The sequence below is a fragment of the Puma concolor genome, chromosome D3 (genome assembly GCF_028749965.1).
Source record: "Puma concolor isolate L17-30 chromosome D3, mPumCon1.1.hap2, whole genome shotgun sequence".
Taxonomy (NCBI): Eukaryota; Metazoa; Chordata; class Mammalia; order Carnivora; family Felidae; genus Puma; species Puma concolor.
The window spans coordinates 14,996,156-15,012,036 of NC_141678.1; the positions used below are offsets into that span (position 1 = coordinate 14,996,156).

The 15,881-nt window shown below is 43.4% G+C and overlaps 1 protein-coding gene across 4 annotated transcripts in view; it reads left to right on the forward strand.

The window, feature by feature from the left end:
• The window catches only part of SUDS3 (SIN3A corepressor complex component SDS3), a 149,644-nt gene that overhangs the window by 19,867 nt on the left and 113,896 nt on the right, over positions 1-15,881 (forward strand). For 3 of the 4 annotated variants that reach the window (XM_086681804.1, XM_086681805.1, XM_086681806.1), the window contains exons 8-12: positions 362-423; positions 585-606; positions 1,781-1,886; positions 9,133-9,217; positions 12,676-12,761. In XM_086681804.1, coding sequence (XP_086537930.1) covers positions 362-423; positions 585-606; positions 1,781-1,886; positions 9,133-9,217; positions 12,676-12,761 — 361 coding nt within the window. Of the gene's footprint in view, positions 1-361; positions 424-584; positions 607-1,780; positions 1,887-9,132; positions 9,218-12,675; positions 12,865-15,881 lie in introns of those variants that run through there. The other variant, XM_025933295.2, reaches the window with a different exon arrangement.

Below are 15,881 nucleotides of genomic sequence, written 5' to 3' on the forward strand. Positions count from 1 at the left end.
TTAAGTTACGTGGGAAGGACAAGCCCACGCGTGTGTGTGTGTGTGTGCGCGCAAGGCTTCGGATCTTTAGAACAAGAGCACTTCATAAACTGAGGAGGAAGTTCTCCTGGTACCGTGTCCTGTGCTCTCACTCTTGTAGTTTCTGAACGACTTAGAGACGCTTGGAAGAAATTTGTGAATTCGTTTACATACCTGGGCACCACGACATTTGGTAGAATCAGCAACTTCCGAGAGGCACGCTGTTGTAGAAACAGCACCTGACACAGTCACACTGTAAATTCTGAAGTTCTGGTACTGTTTTGTTGATTTCTGCTTGCTTGGAAACCATGGCCCTTGGACATGTTCCTTTAACTCTCAACACCCCAGCTAAACTATTTGTTAACAGATGAACAGATCATGGAGGATCTGAGAACGTTAAATAAGGTACGGTTTGATTTTTTGATTTATTTGAAAGCTTAGGCTTGATAATGGTTTTGTGCTTCATGTTGTTCGTGTGTTACTTGTTAAATCAGTTTGATACCTTTGACACGTGAAGTTGCATCTGAAATGATTTGTTCTAAGATTTCTTGTTGTTCTTCCTACAGCTTAAGTCACCCAAGAGACCAGGTAAGTGCACAGTGTTACTGGCATTTGTGCAATCTTTTTATCATGTTGTTGGAAAAGCATGCTTCTATCTCACAGGCATTTGTTGCACTTTTCAAAAATAAAATGTTATTTGCCTAAGAGCAGTCATCATGAAGACTGAAGGGAACCTTAAGTGCACCCTCCCCTGATTTTTTTTTTTTTTTTTTTTTTTTTTTTAGCCCCGCTATGTTGAAGCTATTTTTGCCTTTACCTTAGGATTTATTGTAAAAGAGACAGTTGATTGATTGGCTGGTGAAGGTTTCCTTCTGTGTAGGCCTCAAGGTACAAGATTTAAGTCTGCCTCCATTTCTGGAAATGAAACCAGAAGGATTTTTCAGCATTACTTTGTGGAATTGAGTGCTAGGCAGTGCTGTTCCAGTGCCTTTTCACAGCCTGGCTCTGGTAAGGGACTCAGAGTCCCAGTTTATAGAAGAGGCCAGCCCAGTGTTCATGGTGGTTTCTTTCAGAGTGGCACTCGAGAGTCTGTGCTAGGCTGCAAGATAGAATTCTGAACGGGCAAGGCATTGTTAACGTTTTAAGCACTGTGATTACTCACACATCTCTCTGCTCACCAAGTCTTGTGGAAGGAAACAAGATTCTTTTTTCTCTTAGTAATTTCCTTCTGAGGGCCACCATTGTCTGCAGAGAGGTCCTGATTTCCTAAAGGCATGATGGGGAGGGGTTTGTATAAAGTGTATGAATTTAGATCCTTTGAACCGTCGGTAGTTATGACCACTATGTTAACTTGACTCTGTACACACATGGTGGCCTGCTCTACCTAGTAAGTAAAAAATAATTCGAGAAATGAGTTCAGTTTTATAAAGACATGTTTCTAATTTTTGCCGTTCAGGGCTTCTGATCACTGGGGTTTTAGTCCTTCTCTTAGGGACCTTGGGCAAATCCCTTCGACTGCATCTCTGGTTTCTCCTCTGTTCAGTGAGGTTAACCTGTGCCTCGCCTACCTCACAGGGTTGCCTTGAGGAGCAAGTCAGGCATAATACACAAAAATTTTGTTGAATTCTCATTTTTACACCCCTGAGGAGTGAATGATTGAGTTTATTACCACTTTTAGTAGCATTTCAGTTAAAGCATGTTAGCTGGTGGACCCACATGCTTGTTACATGCTTGGTCACTGAAATATCTTTGGTTCCTCCAGCATCCCCGTCCTCTCCTGAACACTTGCCTGCCACGCCGGCAGAGTCTCCAGCCCAGCGATTTGAAGCTCGGATAGAAGATGGGAAACTGTACTATGATAAAAGATGGTATGTTGTGGAAAATCACAGATTACTCGCAGGAGTCTCAAAAGAACATCTTGGAAGAGGGCTGGGGCTCTCGTTATCGCTGAGCATGGCTGCTGCTTAACTTACATACCACTGAGGTGGAGTAACATTTAAAAGTGTGTTGGGAGTGGGGCACCTGACTGGCTCAGTCGGTGGATCAAGAGCGTGGGACTCTTGATCTTGGGGTCATGTGTTCGAGCCCCACATTGGGCGTAGAGCTTACTTAAAGAAAAAAAAATGCGTCAGGAGTCATTTGATCATTAGATCTGTGAACACAGCGTTTCCCAAAAACGTGTTCTGATAGGGACCCCTTGTCCGTGCTACTATCATCGTGCTAGAATTTGCAGGCCTCTGTCTTTGGTGCTACCCCTGTGGACTGAAGCCAGGTCCCTCTCTGCCTTCTCTTAACTCTGCCCTTGTGCACGTATTCTGTGGAAAAAAGGATTTTGTGGTCAGATGAGTTTGGGGTATGACCATGTTAATTAAGGTAATTGGGTTTCTTCATTGTCGTGCTTTTTTGGGTTCTCTGATATGCTAATGTGCATTATCAATTTCTGAGATGTTATCAGATATTACTTGACCCCAGGTGCTGTTTTTGCGTGCATCATTTTGCTATATGAATGTTCTTGGAAACATACTTGGGGGAGTTGAATCCTAAAACATTACCAGTTTAGAGACCATTTTTTTTTTAAACCGTTATTTGCATAATTTTCTTAGCTGCATGTGAGTGTATAGGTATGTTACCTTAGCTTTTTAATACGCCAGAAATAATTTCAGAATAAAGACCATTTGACACCTTCAGACCACCAGCATTTCTATCGGAGAGGAGAGAGTAAAGCAATATGAAAGGGCTTACAAACTCATTCACTTACTCCTTCAACAAATGTTACTATCTGTTCTGTAACTAGGCATTCTGCTAGGTGTTAAGCCACCCTGGATCCCTCCTCGTATCACAGCTCCTTTATTCTGATAGATCCCTTTTATTCACTGTCCATATGCAGGCACACTTAGTTTATGTCATGGTGGACACAGATTTGCATTCTGAATTTTCACTCGTTTGTGTGGAGAATGTTTATCTGGGGTTATTGCATACTTTCTGTACTTATCATTTATAATCGCTATCATTTATAACCTTTTGAGTTTCAGTGTATTTAACCTAAAGTTCCAAAATTAGAGTAATGGCTATTTAGAATTTTTTGAGCTTTGTTAAAGAAAAAAAGCGCCCAAGATTGTTAGTTGATTACAATATAATATCACACTTATGAAGTTGGCAGAAACGCTTAGAAATGTAGTTATGGTTGAAATAATCCCGTTCCACCAAAATATCAGGTTACAGTAAGTTAATTACCCAGTAGATGGTGAAGGCCTCTGTCTGTGAGCCTGATCTTAGTGACTTCTGCCCCTCTCATTTGACTATTCTCTGGCTTTCTTCAAAAAGTCCAGTTATATTGTATCTTAACATTGCTTATGAGAACATTACCACTAGGTGGCAGGCCCCAACAGGTCAACACGCTGAGGGGCAAAATAAGATGAAAAATGTTTCTAATAATGAAAACCAAATAACCTTTAAAGATCAAGCCCGCACATAAGAACTGTCTTCAAAAATGATGAGATATATCACTAACGTTTTTACGGATCTATGAGTCTTAAAGCCATGTGATATTTCAAATGATGTTCATTTTGTAATTGCGTTGCTTCAGATCTTCTTTCTAAGGCTTAAGTCTCAGACTTTATGAGACTTGTCTTGAGGGTGAAATGCAGTAAAATAAAATTCTTGCTTTTCTAAAGAAGGGATCCATGGTGCCTGGTGTTTCATAACATAAACAGAGTGGTGAGGTTAGATGTGCTAGACCTCCTGAGCATTTTGAATGAATTTTGCTGTCTTTCTCATGGTTGCTGCAGAAATTTTTAAAAGAAGGTCTCGGGGGGGGGGGGGGGGCACCTGGGTGACGGTGACAGTCCTTTAAGCTTCTGATTCTTCATTTTGGCTCAGGTCATGATCTCAGAGTTGTGACATCGAGCCCTGCGTTGGGCTCTGTGCTGAGTGTGGAGCCTGCTTGGGATTCTCTCTTTCCCTCTCTCTCTGCCCCCTGCTCAAATAAATAAATAAACTTTTAAAAAAAGATTAATTTTTTTTAATTTTTTAATTTTTTTAATTTAATTTTTTTAAATTAATTTAATTTCTGGGAGCATTTTCCTTCAGTGAATTTAAAGTTGCTTATGGTTAAATATTGAGATTATTTTCATCTGTATTCTGTTTCTCACTTCTTTGGCTTTGGCAGTCAGAGTTGATGACATGTTTGTTGGAAGGTGGGTCTCTCCTTTTCCTGCCGTATCATGCGAGTCCTGGCCAGTGCTCTTGACCAGCGTGTAGCTGGCCTCCTCTCTCCCCAGGCTCTTGATGTCTGGCCTTTGTCAGGTTGGGGGCTGTCATCCTTCCTTCTTCTGCACCAGTCCTGAATCTGAGAGGTCAGCACACCACTTTATGCTCTTTGCAGTGGTGTGGAGTATTTTGGTGCGACAGGATTTCTGGCAAAACCTGTTTCATTGAGTTTTCAATGACTTCAGCAAAATGAGTGTGATTCAGGCTTCCCATCTCTGCGTGAACACTTATCAAGCTACGTGTCGTTTTGAAAGATAAGCGTCTTTGCTTTGCCTTGGTCTGGTAGTGCTTTTAAGGCGTTTTATGTCCTGCTGTAAGTCTTCCTCACATTTTGATTTGGACTAATGATCCTTCTTAGCAAGTACCACGAAAGTGGCTGATATTTTAAAATAACTAACTGTGATGGTGCCGGCGGACTGGTTTATCTCTCTTTACTTTAAATCTGGGGCTGCTGATGTGAATCAGTAACGAAGTCCCCCTGCTTCCTCCAGTCTTTGACTGACAAAGACGGTTGAGACGGTGAAGATTTACACCTGGCATCGGGGCTCCTTGAGGTTCCAGAGCTGTAACATGGCATTTAGTTTTTTTGGGAAATGAAATGTTTAATATCAGGGTTCCCAGTAGGATACAAAATTAAATTAATTCTACCTCCTCCTTTTTGACCCATGTTTTAAGGAAATTGCTTTCTTCCGTGATGGTAGTGTTGATTCTAGTTCATTGGGTTTAACAGTAGAAGCAAAGCCTTATGAGCTCATTTGTCAGGATTCCCAGGTCAGGATTTCCACTAGTAATAAAGTGATAAAGTCAATTTGACTTTTGGAGCTTGTTCTCTGAGGCTATTTCAAGTATTTTTTTCATCCGAGATGAAGGCAGCTTGTAAAATGGGTTAATTGGCAAAAAAGTCATAATGTACGTTTTTACTAATTTAGCTCTATCGTTGTTGCTTTTTAACAGTTTTTATGTCTAAGTTTATTTTCAGTTTTCTCCCTTTCTTTTATTGGTCTTTAGACATTGAAAAGTAAATTTGTATGTTAAGGTTGTCATATACTTTTTAGTTTCATTTTGAAAATATAAACGCTAATTTCTGAGGACTTGCCCCCCACCTCCCCGATAATTCAGATCATTGAATAGATTTGATATCCAGGGATAATGGTTCCTCAAGACCACGGTGTGGTGTGTGAGATCTGGTTCAGGAGGACCTGGAAACCCAGTTGGCTTGGAAGTGGGCTGTTTTGGGAAACGCATGGGCCAGCTCTACTGTGGAGCAAATGGTGACCGTTGGTGGACATTCAAGCCACCACCAGTTGGTGATCCCACAGCAGGCAGACTTGGGAGGTGGCCAGATGCTCAAGTCCCAGACCACTTCTGGGATGGGGGATGGCGGCGGTAATAGACCTCATAGATCTCATTGTTAAAGCCGGTCAGCGGTGTTGGGGTTTGCATCCTGTGCACATCTAAAGGAAAGCAACACATCTCCCAGAGTTAGCTGTTGTCTTTAATAGACATTAAGATGTTAATTTTATTTTATTTTTATTATTATTTTTTTTTTTAATTTATTGCAATGAGAGGCAAGGCCAACCGATTAGGACCGACACTCTTTTTTTTTTTTTTTTTTTTTTCCCAACGTTTATTCATTTTTGGGACAGAGAGAGACAGAGCATGAACGGGGGAGGGGCAGAGAGAGAGGGAGACACAGAATCGAAAACAGGCTCCAGGCTCTGAGCCATCAGCCCAGAGCCCGACGCGGGGCTCGAACTCACGGACCGCGAGATCGTGACCTGGCTGAAGTCGGACGCTTAACCGACTGCGCCACCCAGGCGCCCCATAAGATGTTAATTTTAACATTACGTTTCATTTTTACCCATCTTTGTTGTTCAGGTATTTTCCAGAAGCATGATTTGCTTGATTTTTAACATAAATAACACTTGATTATTTCAGAAAAAAGAAAGCCATGCAATAAAAGGAATACTATTCTTTTTATTATTAGTATTGTTTATTTTCAAGTTCATTACCATACACTATAGTCTTGGTTTCAGGAGTAGAACTCAGGGATTCTTCTTTTACATATGACACCCAGTGCTCATGCCAAAAAGTACCCTCCTTAATGCCCATCACCCGTTTAACACCCCCTCCTCCCAGCCACCCTTAGTTCTCTGTATTTAAGAGTCTGTTATGGTTTGCCTCCCTCTCTGTTTTATTTTTCTTTCCCTTCCCCTATGTTCATCTGTTGAGTTTCTCAAATTCCACGAGTGAAATCATGTGTCTTTCTCTGACTGACTTCACTTAGCATAATACCTTCCATCCACTTGTTGCAAATGGCAAGATTTCATTCTTTTTCATTGCTGAGTAGTAGTATGTATATATAAACCACATCATCTTTATCCACTTATCAGTTGATGGACACTTGGGCTCTTTCCATAAATTGGCTGTTGTTGATGGCGCTGCTATGTATATAATACCACTCTTAATTTAGATTCACATTTCTGTAAAATTGTAGTATACATTTTATTATGCATCTTAACTACAGATTTACCCAGTTTTTTTCTGTGTGTGTGTGTGTGTATGTGTATGATACACATGCAACATGCATCTGTTTTATGTGCACAGGAACATAATGGACATAATGGACATAGTTTTTCCCCCCTCCACTTAGCAGTATATTAAGTACCTTTCCACACTAGTAACCTACTTCTTCACACTGTGACCTTTCTTTATTAAAGTGTTTAGAAAACAGTATCAGAATGACTTGGGGCTAGGTGCATGTTGTTTTGTGTCTTTGTCCCTTTAATAACTCATAATCCCTGTAGAACATCCAAATGTTCCCCTCTCTCTGTATTTTTATTCTGACCATCACTTGAGATGTTACTATTTACGTAGGAAAGTTGGCTTAGATGTGGGAGGGAAACTGGAGTTTTTGAGTGATGCTGTGAGTTAATTCAGCCTTTCCTCATGCGCTGTATACTTCAGACCTTGTGATATTACATATTTAGCATAATGAAGGTCCCCTGACCCAGTTTACCAACTGATCTCTGGCCAAAAGCAACTTTAAAGCTGAGTCTAAACCAATCTTGCTGTTCTAATTGCATTTATGATTCGATTTCTTTTAACAGTGTTTTCAGGAAGTAAATTGAGTTAGAAACCCGAGTTTCAGCTTCTAAGTAGCAGGTTAAAGAGTGCTTAGAACCTCGATTGGAAAAAGCTCGTTGTGGGAGTGAAGTCCATCTCTCACTGTGATATCTTGGCAGTAGATTATTTCATTATACCGTTATACCAGCAAAGCAGTCTGCCTCTCCCTCCCCCCCCCCCCCCCCCCCCAAAGAATAGGATGCAGTGCTTTGCTGGGAGATGTGTTTTGGTAGAATTTACATGAGTTAGTGGGTTTGTTTGGCCAGATCTGTGCAGCCAGAATGAACCAAAGGTTAGATTTTTGACTGACTGGGGCTGGCCCAGGTCAGGGCTCCCAGCCGCAGCTCAGCTGATGTTTCCAACTCTTGCAGTCCAGCAGCTGCTCTGTCCTCCTGTGGCAGCTGCTGCTGTCTCATTTGGGCTTTGGCCCTGGCTTCATCACTTTCATCCTCGGCCTTGTCCCTGAACTTGTAGAAGTTGAAGGTGGTCCTGTGCTGCAGGCCAAGAGGATAGCTACTGGGGCTGAAATGGAATGTCTGTCTTGTCAGCTTCATGCAAGGCAGCTCTCTTGACTGATGGGGCCAAATTAAATCCCCGTTGGTACATACCCTGATGCTCAGAACTTCGCCTGGTTTATGCTTGCCAGGGTGAGTACTCAGTGTTTTTCATGGCCACTGTATTTGAAGCTGTGTGACAGCAGGGACCTTGTGGCCCTGTTGACTGTCCACCTCCAACCTCTAGCGTACTCACTGGTATGCGGTAAGTGATTAATGAGTCATCTGAGTGACCAAAGTAAGGGCTGAATTTGGCCTTCCTTCTTATGGATGACTTATTTGGACACATTGAAAATAGGTTTGAACAAGTGTTCTATTATTTGTGTATTTTATCCACTGAACCTTCAGTGATTTGAGATGGGCCTGCCCGTGGGAATAGGTTGGTTTTTTGTTTGTTTGCTTTTTTTAGAGCTGGGGAGGGACAGAGACAGAGGGGGACAGAGGATCCAAAGCAGGCTATGCACTGACAGCAGTGAGCCCTATGTGAGGCTTGAACTCATGAATCACCATAACATCATGACCTGAGCTAAAGTCGATGCTCAACTGACTGAGTCACTGAGGTGCGCCAGAATAGGTTTTCTTTGAAAAATTGTAATTTACTTTTTGAAATGGGTTTTATAGTCCAAATAAAAAGTAAATACATGGTGTTAGTTTCCCAGCCTTTCCTCGGCCCCCTTTTCCCCTCTGCAGAAGGCCCAAGGAATAGAAGTTTCAGATTTAGAAGATTAAGAGGCGGTCTGGTCTAATCCAAGGATGGAAGCCTTTAAATTAAACCTGAAATCCGGGCTCTTCCTCAGATGTAAAATGAGACTCTTAATTATATTTTTTGTGGTGATGTTTTTCTGTCTTCCCTTTTTTCCTTCCTTTTTTAATTGGTGCCTGTAACGATACTATATTATTAAAATTTGTTAAGAGCATAGCTCTTATGTGAAGTGTTCTTTCTACTAAAGGAAAAACAGCAACAACAATTAACTCTAAAGAAGAGGGCAGAAGGAAACGTTGGGAGGAGATGGGTATGTTCGTGGTGGTGATGATTTCATGGGTGTATACTTACCCCAAACTCCTCGAGTTACAAACAGTAAATATGTATAGCTTTTTAACATGTCCGTGATACCTTAGTACAGTGGTTAAAAATATAAACAAATTTGTGTCTTGTTTTTGGCAGGTACCACAAGAGCCAAGCCATCTATCTGGAGTCAAAGGACAACCAGAAGCTGAGCTGTGTGATCAGCTCTGTCGGAGCCAATGAGGTAGGGACTGAACTCCCTAATCCTGCAGGAGAGGAGAGCACAGTGCGATAAGCTCTGTGGGGCACCTCAGAGAGTGCAGTGGAACCTGGTGTGCTGTGCGGGTTAGGAGGGAAGTCAGCACTTCAGGCAGAAACTGCACGTAGTCACAGTGCCCCCTGAAAATTCCTTGCTTTGCTGGACTAACAACATATGTGGATTTGTATATTCCTGGTGGTATTTGTGAGCTCCACATACAGTAATTGAGTTGGGAACCACTGAGAGAGACCACAGGAAAGAACAGAAGGCAAGTCTGTGTGATACCTGTATGTTCGTATCCTGCTGCTTTGTAAGGTAACCGTGTACTGAGATGGAACTTGCTTGTGGAGCATACTCCATCTTTGTAATTTCTCTGGAGCTTTCATGTTTACTGAGACATTTGTGCTGTAAGGCTTTCATGAGGCACTTGGCACAGGGTCTGGCATACAGTGAGTGCTCAGTAAATGGATGCTGGCCTGATCTGAGCCACACACTACTGCTTGCCTGTTGTCTTTACGATCTGACATGTCCTCTTGCACCTCTCAGCAGTGAGCTACCAGGCTCTTAGGTATTGGTTTCCTAGAGTCTCTCCTGTAGGAGAGGGACTGGCTCCAAAGTCAGCTCAGAGGGTTATGCCCGCGGATGGTATGATTGACGATGTGAGTTCTCCGACTGGCCCTTCATTAGAGGGATGTCAGCAGTGTGTAACTTGTATTGTTAGTAGTTTTAAAAAAGTTTAAAACTTTAATAGCTCGATTGGCTTGATCTTTTATCAGTCCACAAACGTCTGCAAAGAAATTGATTTTTAGGTGTCTACCCTCTGTAACTTATTCGTGCCAGTGCACAGTAAATCTAATGAAACTGGATTATGAAATAACTTAAGCCTCTTCCATTCTCCCAGCTTCCTGAATTGAAAATGGCCTCAAATGTGACTAGTTTGCAAAATGATTGTTTACTCAGAAGTCAGGGAGAACCTTCTAGATAAATGAATGTCCTTTTTCTCTAGGCTTGGGGTCTGTGAGTCACCCCAGGCCACGTCAGAACCAGAACAGAGGGATCTGATGAAGAGACCTGCTGTTTGTCGGCAAGAGACATTGTGACTTCGCAGCAGCCCTTGTGCCCTGCCCCGTGGCCTCTTGGGACCTAAATGTCACTTCACAACCAGTGCGTTGTCCTCCTCTGGGACACCTCGAGATTTTTCAGGAAAATAGCAACGCAGGTTACATTTTTTACTCTCTCTGTTAAAGATGGTCATCCTTTGACACAGTAGAGTGTCAGTGAGGTGACAAGAAAACGGTGACACTGAGACATGTCACCTGGAGGGGAGAAGCCTCAGTGTATCAGAGAGGCATGTGACTCTGATGATGAGGAAATATTTCTCACCTCGTGGAAGTATTCTAGCTCATTTTTCAGGTCAGGTCCAAAGTGACACTGGAGCCACGTGGCCTTTGCATAAGTTGACTCCAGGCACATTTGGTGAGGGAGTTTGAGCCTTTTGGTGACTCCCCATTTCAGCCCTTCTGGGGGTCATTTTTCAGTTTAAAGTGCTTTTGCAAGGTCCATAGGGGCTCAACTCCATGTGAGATCTTTAACTTGAGTTAAAAAAAAATTTTTTTTAACATTTATTCATTTTTAAGAGAGAGAGAGAGTGTGCGCAAGCACACAAGCAGGGGTGGGGCAGAGAGAGAGGGAGACAGAATCCGAAGCAGGCTCCAGGCTCCGAGCTGTCAGCACAGAGCCCAAAGAGGGGCTCAAAGCTATGAACTGTGAGATCATGACCTGAGCCGAAGTCGGACACTGAACCGACTGAGCCACCCCAGTGCCCCTAGTTTTAAACCAGCATATTTGACTATAAGGTCTCTTGTTGATACATAAACTAAAGAGACTGAAATGAGACCAGGAACACTTTAAACCCTTGAAGCTGGCAGGGGGGGAAGGGAAAGATGGGCTTGGAGATGCATGTGGGGGAGAAGCAGAACTTGAAGAAGTTGAGCAGAATCCTGCGTCAGGCCCCCTCTGGTGCATATCAGTTAAAACGGATGAGGAACGGCTGAGAAGCAGAGTCCGAGCTGGTTTTGGGGACAAGAGCAAGGAGTTTCGACAGCAGGTGTCAGCAACAAGGGGACTCAGCCTTCCTCTTCCGTAAAATGGGGGTGAGGATAGGACTTCGTAGGGTTGTTCTGAAGATGAGAAAGCTCAGGTGTGTCGGGTGACCAAGGTGGTGGCTTTCTTCCCAGTGCTGGTGCAGAGGATGACACTTGCTGAGTGCCCCCGTCTGCCCTGGCTGCCCCCCGCTGCCCAAGTTCATCCTTGATGTCGCACAAGAACGCCTCTGCCTGGTGAAATGGCAGTCGTCTGCTGCGATCTGTGGGAGAAGGATGTGGCCAGGAGGGAAGGACTGTTTCAAGCTCATTGAGCCTTCTGATGATCCTGATTGGTCCTTAGCTCACTCATGGGCTTTTGTTCCTCTTCTTGTTCTTTTTTGTTTTTTTTTTTCTTTCTTTTTTTTTTTTCCCCTGCCTTAATTGCTAGGAAACCAGAATAGCGAAAAGCTATAATATGGAAGTCCCTTGGCAAGGAAAATATTTCCAAATTTGATTGACAGTTTATATTTGTGAACACATGTATTTTGAATGTTGATAATGCTGTAATCAAACCAAATCAAAAAATGTCATTCCTTAAGATCAAGGCAAAAACAGAAGATCACTGTGCTTTCCATTTTCTTAATTTTTTTTAAAAAAAATTTTTTTTTTTTTTTTTTCCACGTTTATTTATTTTTGGGACAGAGAGAGACAGAGCATGAACGGGGGAGGGGCAGAGAGAGAGGGAGACACAGAATCGGAAACAGGCTCCAGGCTCTGAGCCATCAGCCCAGAGCCTGACGCGGGGCTCGAACTCACGGACCGCGAGATCGTGACCTGGCTGAAGTCGGATGCTTAACCGACTGCGCCACCCAGGCGCCCCTCTTAATTTTTTTTTTAATGTTTGTTTATTTCTGCGACAGAGACAGAGCATGAGTGGGGGAGGGGCAAAGAGAGAGGGAGACAACAGAATGTGAAGCAGGCTCCACGCTCTGAGCTGTCAGCACAGAACCCGACGCGGGGCTTGAACTCACAAACCATGAGATCATGGCCTGAGTCGAAGTCGGTCGCTCAACCGACTGAGCCACCCAGGTGTCCTGTGCTTTCCATTTTCTGAATCAGAGGTGTGAGAGAGGGAGAAGGGTGGTCCAGGGCTGCCGCCTGCTGTCTCGGGTGGTGGTTTCCGGGAGCAGGGCCACAGGTCAAGGAGGTGGGTTGAAGACCTCACAGGTAGACAGGAAGAGGTTGCCAGTGTTCTTCCCACACCCCATTCACGCAGATATTTTGAGGCTCTGGAAGATTTGCCCCTCGGTATTTGCTGTCAGCCCCTCTCATCTTGTTCCCTTTCCTTCTTGCCTGCAGATCTGGGTGAGGAAGACCAGTGACAGCACCAAGATGAGGATCTATTTGGGCCAGCTTCAGCGCGGGCTCTTCGTGATCCGCCGGAGGTCAGCGGCTTGACTTTCTACAGTGTTCTTCTTCCCTTGACCTTTTTTCTGGAGTGGTTTTTGGTTTTGTTTTCTTCCAAATAGAAAGTTTTTAACCCGGGAATTGCTCCCTTGGCCTTGGAAAATGGGGAGCGCTGTTGTGGATTCCGCGAGGCGCTTTGGTGGCAGCTGCTTCGGTCTTTGCGTTGCTCCTTCCTGCCTCAACCTCTTCCAGCCGTCAGTCACCATGAACTCTTACTTTTGGGAGTATTGGGAGTTTGGTTTACTCATTTCTTTATTTTACTTTTTTGCTTATACTTTGTCTTTTTTTTTTTTAAAGGCTCCTTTGAGTTTGAAGGAACATTTTTTTTTTTTTTAATTAATTATCTTTAGGTCTTTCTACCAGGAAGGGATACAGTCTACACGGCATTTTCATGAATCTGATTAGTGGATCACGTAGCTCTTTCTGTTGTCGAGCCCAATTCACTGTTTCTCCAGAAGCTTGGGGCAGAGGTCCTAGCAGAAGGAGATTAAGTCTCCTGGCTCTCAGCCTTCTCTGAGAAATAAATGCCTCGTGTAACATCTGGCGTATGCCATCCATTCCACTGGCTGAGCGACAGAAAAATTTGCCTGGGTGACTACGTGCACTGAGTAAATGGGGTTGGGGGAGGGGGCATTTTCACGCTTATAATGTGCTGAAGGTCCTGCATTTTAAATGTTATTTAATGCAAGTGGTATATTCAGACATGTTTGTTCTAGCTCAAGCTGGAACGAGTGGTCATTTCAGAAGTTTTTATTTCTAATTCATTTCTGTCCCCTGCTCCGAGTCGATGGAATGGTACCTGGCCCAGGCTGATTATCCAGGTTATCTATTGTAGGTGGGGAGATAAGACTGATAGTGCAGTAATCATTGATCTGTAGATGCTCACTCATAACTCAGATTGCACTCTTGTTGCTCATGCCGCTGTTGCTCCGACCATTTCAAGCCCGTGGGGCCTTGTTGTCGGCGCCCCCTGCCTCCCAGGAGGTCTGGTCCAGCCTGAAGACAAAGAAAACTCTGCCGTGGCTGCTGCTAAACCTGCGCTCTTCCTAATGATTCCTGGTGAAACGGCCTTCCCCGTACTCTCTGCCCCACCTTCCCATCATCGGAGGAGTGATTCCCTGGCACGTGGGGTTTTCTGGATGACAGCTGTCACCTTAGCATATTTAATGAATTTGGGGTTAGAGCAACTGTTAGCATCTCTCTGGGAAATCAGTAGACCTTACACATCCTAAGACATCTTTGTATGTAGTACCCCTCGTCTCGGGTGATTCTCCTCGTGTTGTCTTTTGATGTCCACACCCCAAAGCAAGTTGGGGGCCATGAAAACCAGTGAATCACCTTCTCTTGTAAGTCCTGGCTTCAACAGAGACCAAACCTTACTGACTCAGAGTAAAGACTTGTACAGATTCATTTTTGTTTTAATTTGTAATTCATTTCTCTTTTTTTTTCTCCCTGGTATTGGAGTCTCATTTAGAAAACAGGGTAGATGATGCTTGTTTACTTAGAGTTGGCTCGGTGTTCTGTGCTGCTTCTCTGCCCCCAGCCCCCATTATGATGTTTGCTTTGGTGAACCAAGTCCATAGTAAACAGAGGCTTCATCTTTTGTTTCTTCTTGACAGCCTTTGCTCTCTTGCTTGAGTTGTCACTGTGGGTGTGTAACATCCCATAATATCAGGCGGCTATCTGTTATCCTCTAGTGCCCTTGTGATGGAAATATATCTAGATGTAGAGTGTGTGGTCATCAATGTTGTGGGGTTTTTTGTTTGTTTCTGAATGATTGTCTTACTTGGCTTTCTAGCAGTACACCAAAGTTTGGTTTTTTGAAAAGGACTGTATTGATAACTGGGATTCTGCATCAAAGCAACAAGTTGCCTTTTTTTTTTTTTTTTCTTCCTTGTCTGGTGGCACCTTTGTGCTTTTGTGAATTAACTATTTATTTGAAGACCAGGGTATGGGCACTTTGGCCTTGCCTCTTCTGTAAATTTGAGGGTGATGAGGTAGTGCTCTGGCCTTGGCCACATCACTGCCTTCTGCTTCTCTCTTGTCCTCACAACCCTTAATCATAGTGTGGTGAAAACGGGGGCAGAAGGGGAATAGACCTGAGACACAGCACAGTAAATCGTACTCTTAGTCCCAGAAGATTTAGTTTTTTATTTCATTACCCCAGAGATGACAGGCCAGCAGTTCAGCCCCTCTGACAGGCAGAGCCCCCTTGTTACGAGATGGAGGTGCTTTTGTGATGGGCAAAACAGACTTTGAGGTTCCTGGACTAAGAAGGGGCTGGCTTTTAGCCCAGGTGGCCATTCTTATTCCAGAAGCTCTTTCGCTCTCCCTAAATTCAGACTATTTCTTGCAACTCCTACTTTGATAAAGGTTGATCTAGACAACTCTTAACAAGAACCTGTACGTGCGTTAATCTGATCAAGAACCTGCACTTGTGCTATTCGGATCAAGAACCTATATGTGTATTTTGTTTGAGGCATCTGCCTCAGTATTATACACGGTGTTTGCTATGGATGTGTCCCAATTATTTATTTTTACCTCTGCTTAGAGCCTTTGTGTTGCCTTCCCCACCACCTGACTCCCTCTCTCCCAAAGCCAAGTGTCCTCTTGAACAGTTTCCAGATTTCCATAGCCATACCAAAGCCGGGATGTTTTCATTCGTTTGGATACCAGTATTTATGGATCTCTAACTACATAATTTCTCTCTTCTCTCTTCTCTTTCTCTCTTTCTCTTCTTTCTCTCTTTCTCTCTTCTCTCTCTTTCTCTCTCTTTCTCTCTCTTTCTCTCTTTCTCCTCTTTCTCTCTTTCTCTCTATCTCTTTCTCTCTTTCTCTCTTCTCTCTTTCTCTCTTTCTCTCTTTCTCTCTTTCTCTCTTTCTCTCTTTCTCTCTTTCTCATCTTTCTCTCTTTCTCTCTTTCTCTCTTTCTCTCTTTCTCTCTTTCTCTCTTTCTCTCTCTTCTCTCTCTTCTCTCTCTCTCTCTCTCTCTCTCTCTTCTCTCTCTCTCTCTCTTTCTCTCTCTTTCTCTCTCTCTCTCTCTCTCTTCTCTCTCTTTCTCTCCTCTTTCTCTCCTCTTTCTCTCTCTTTCTCTCTCTT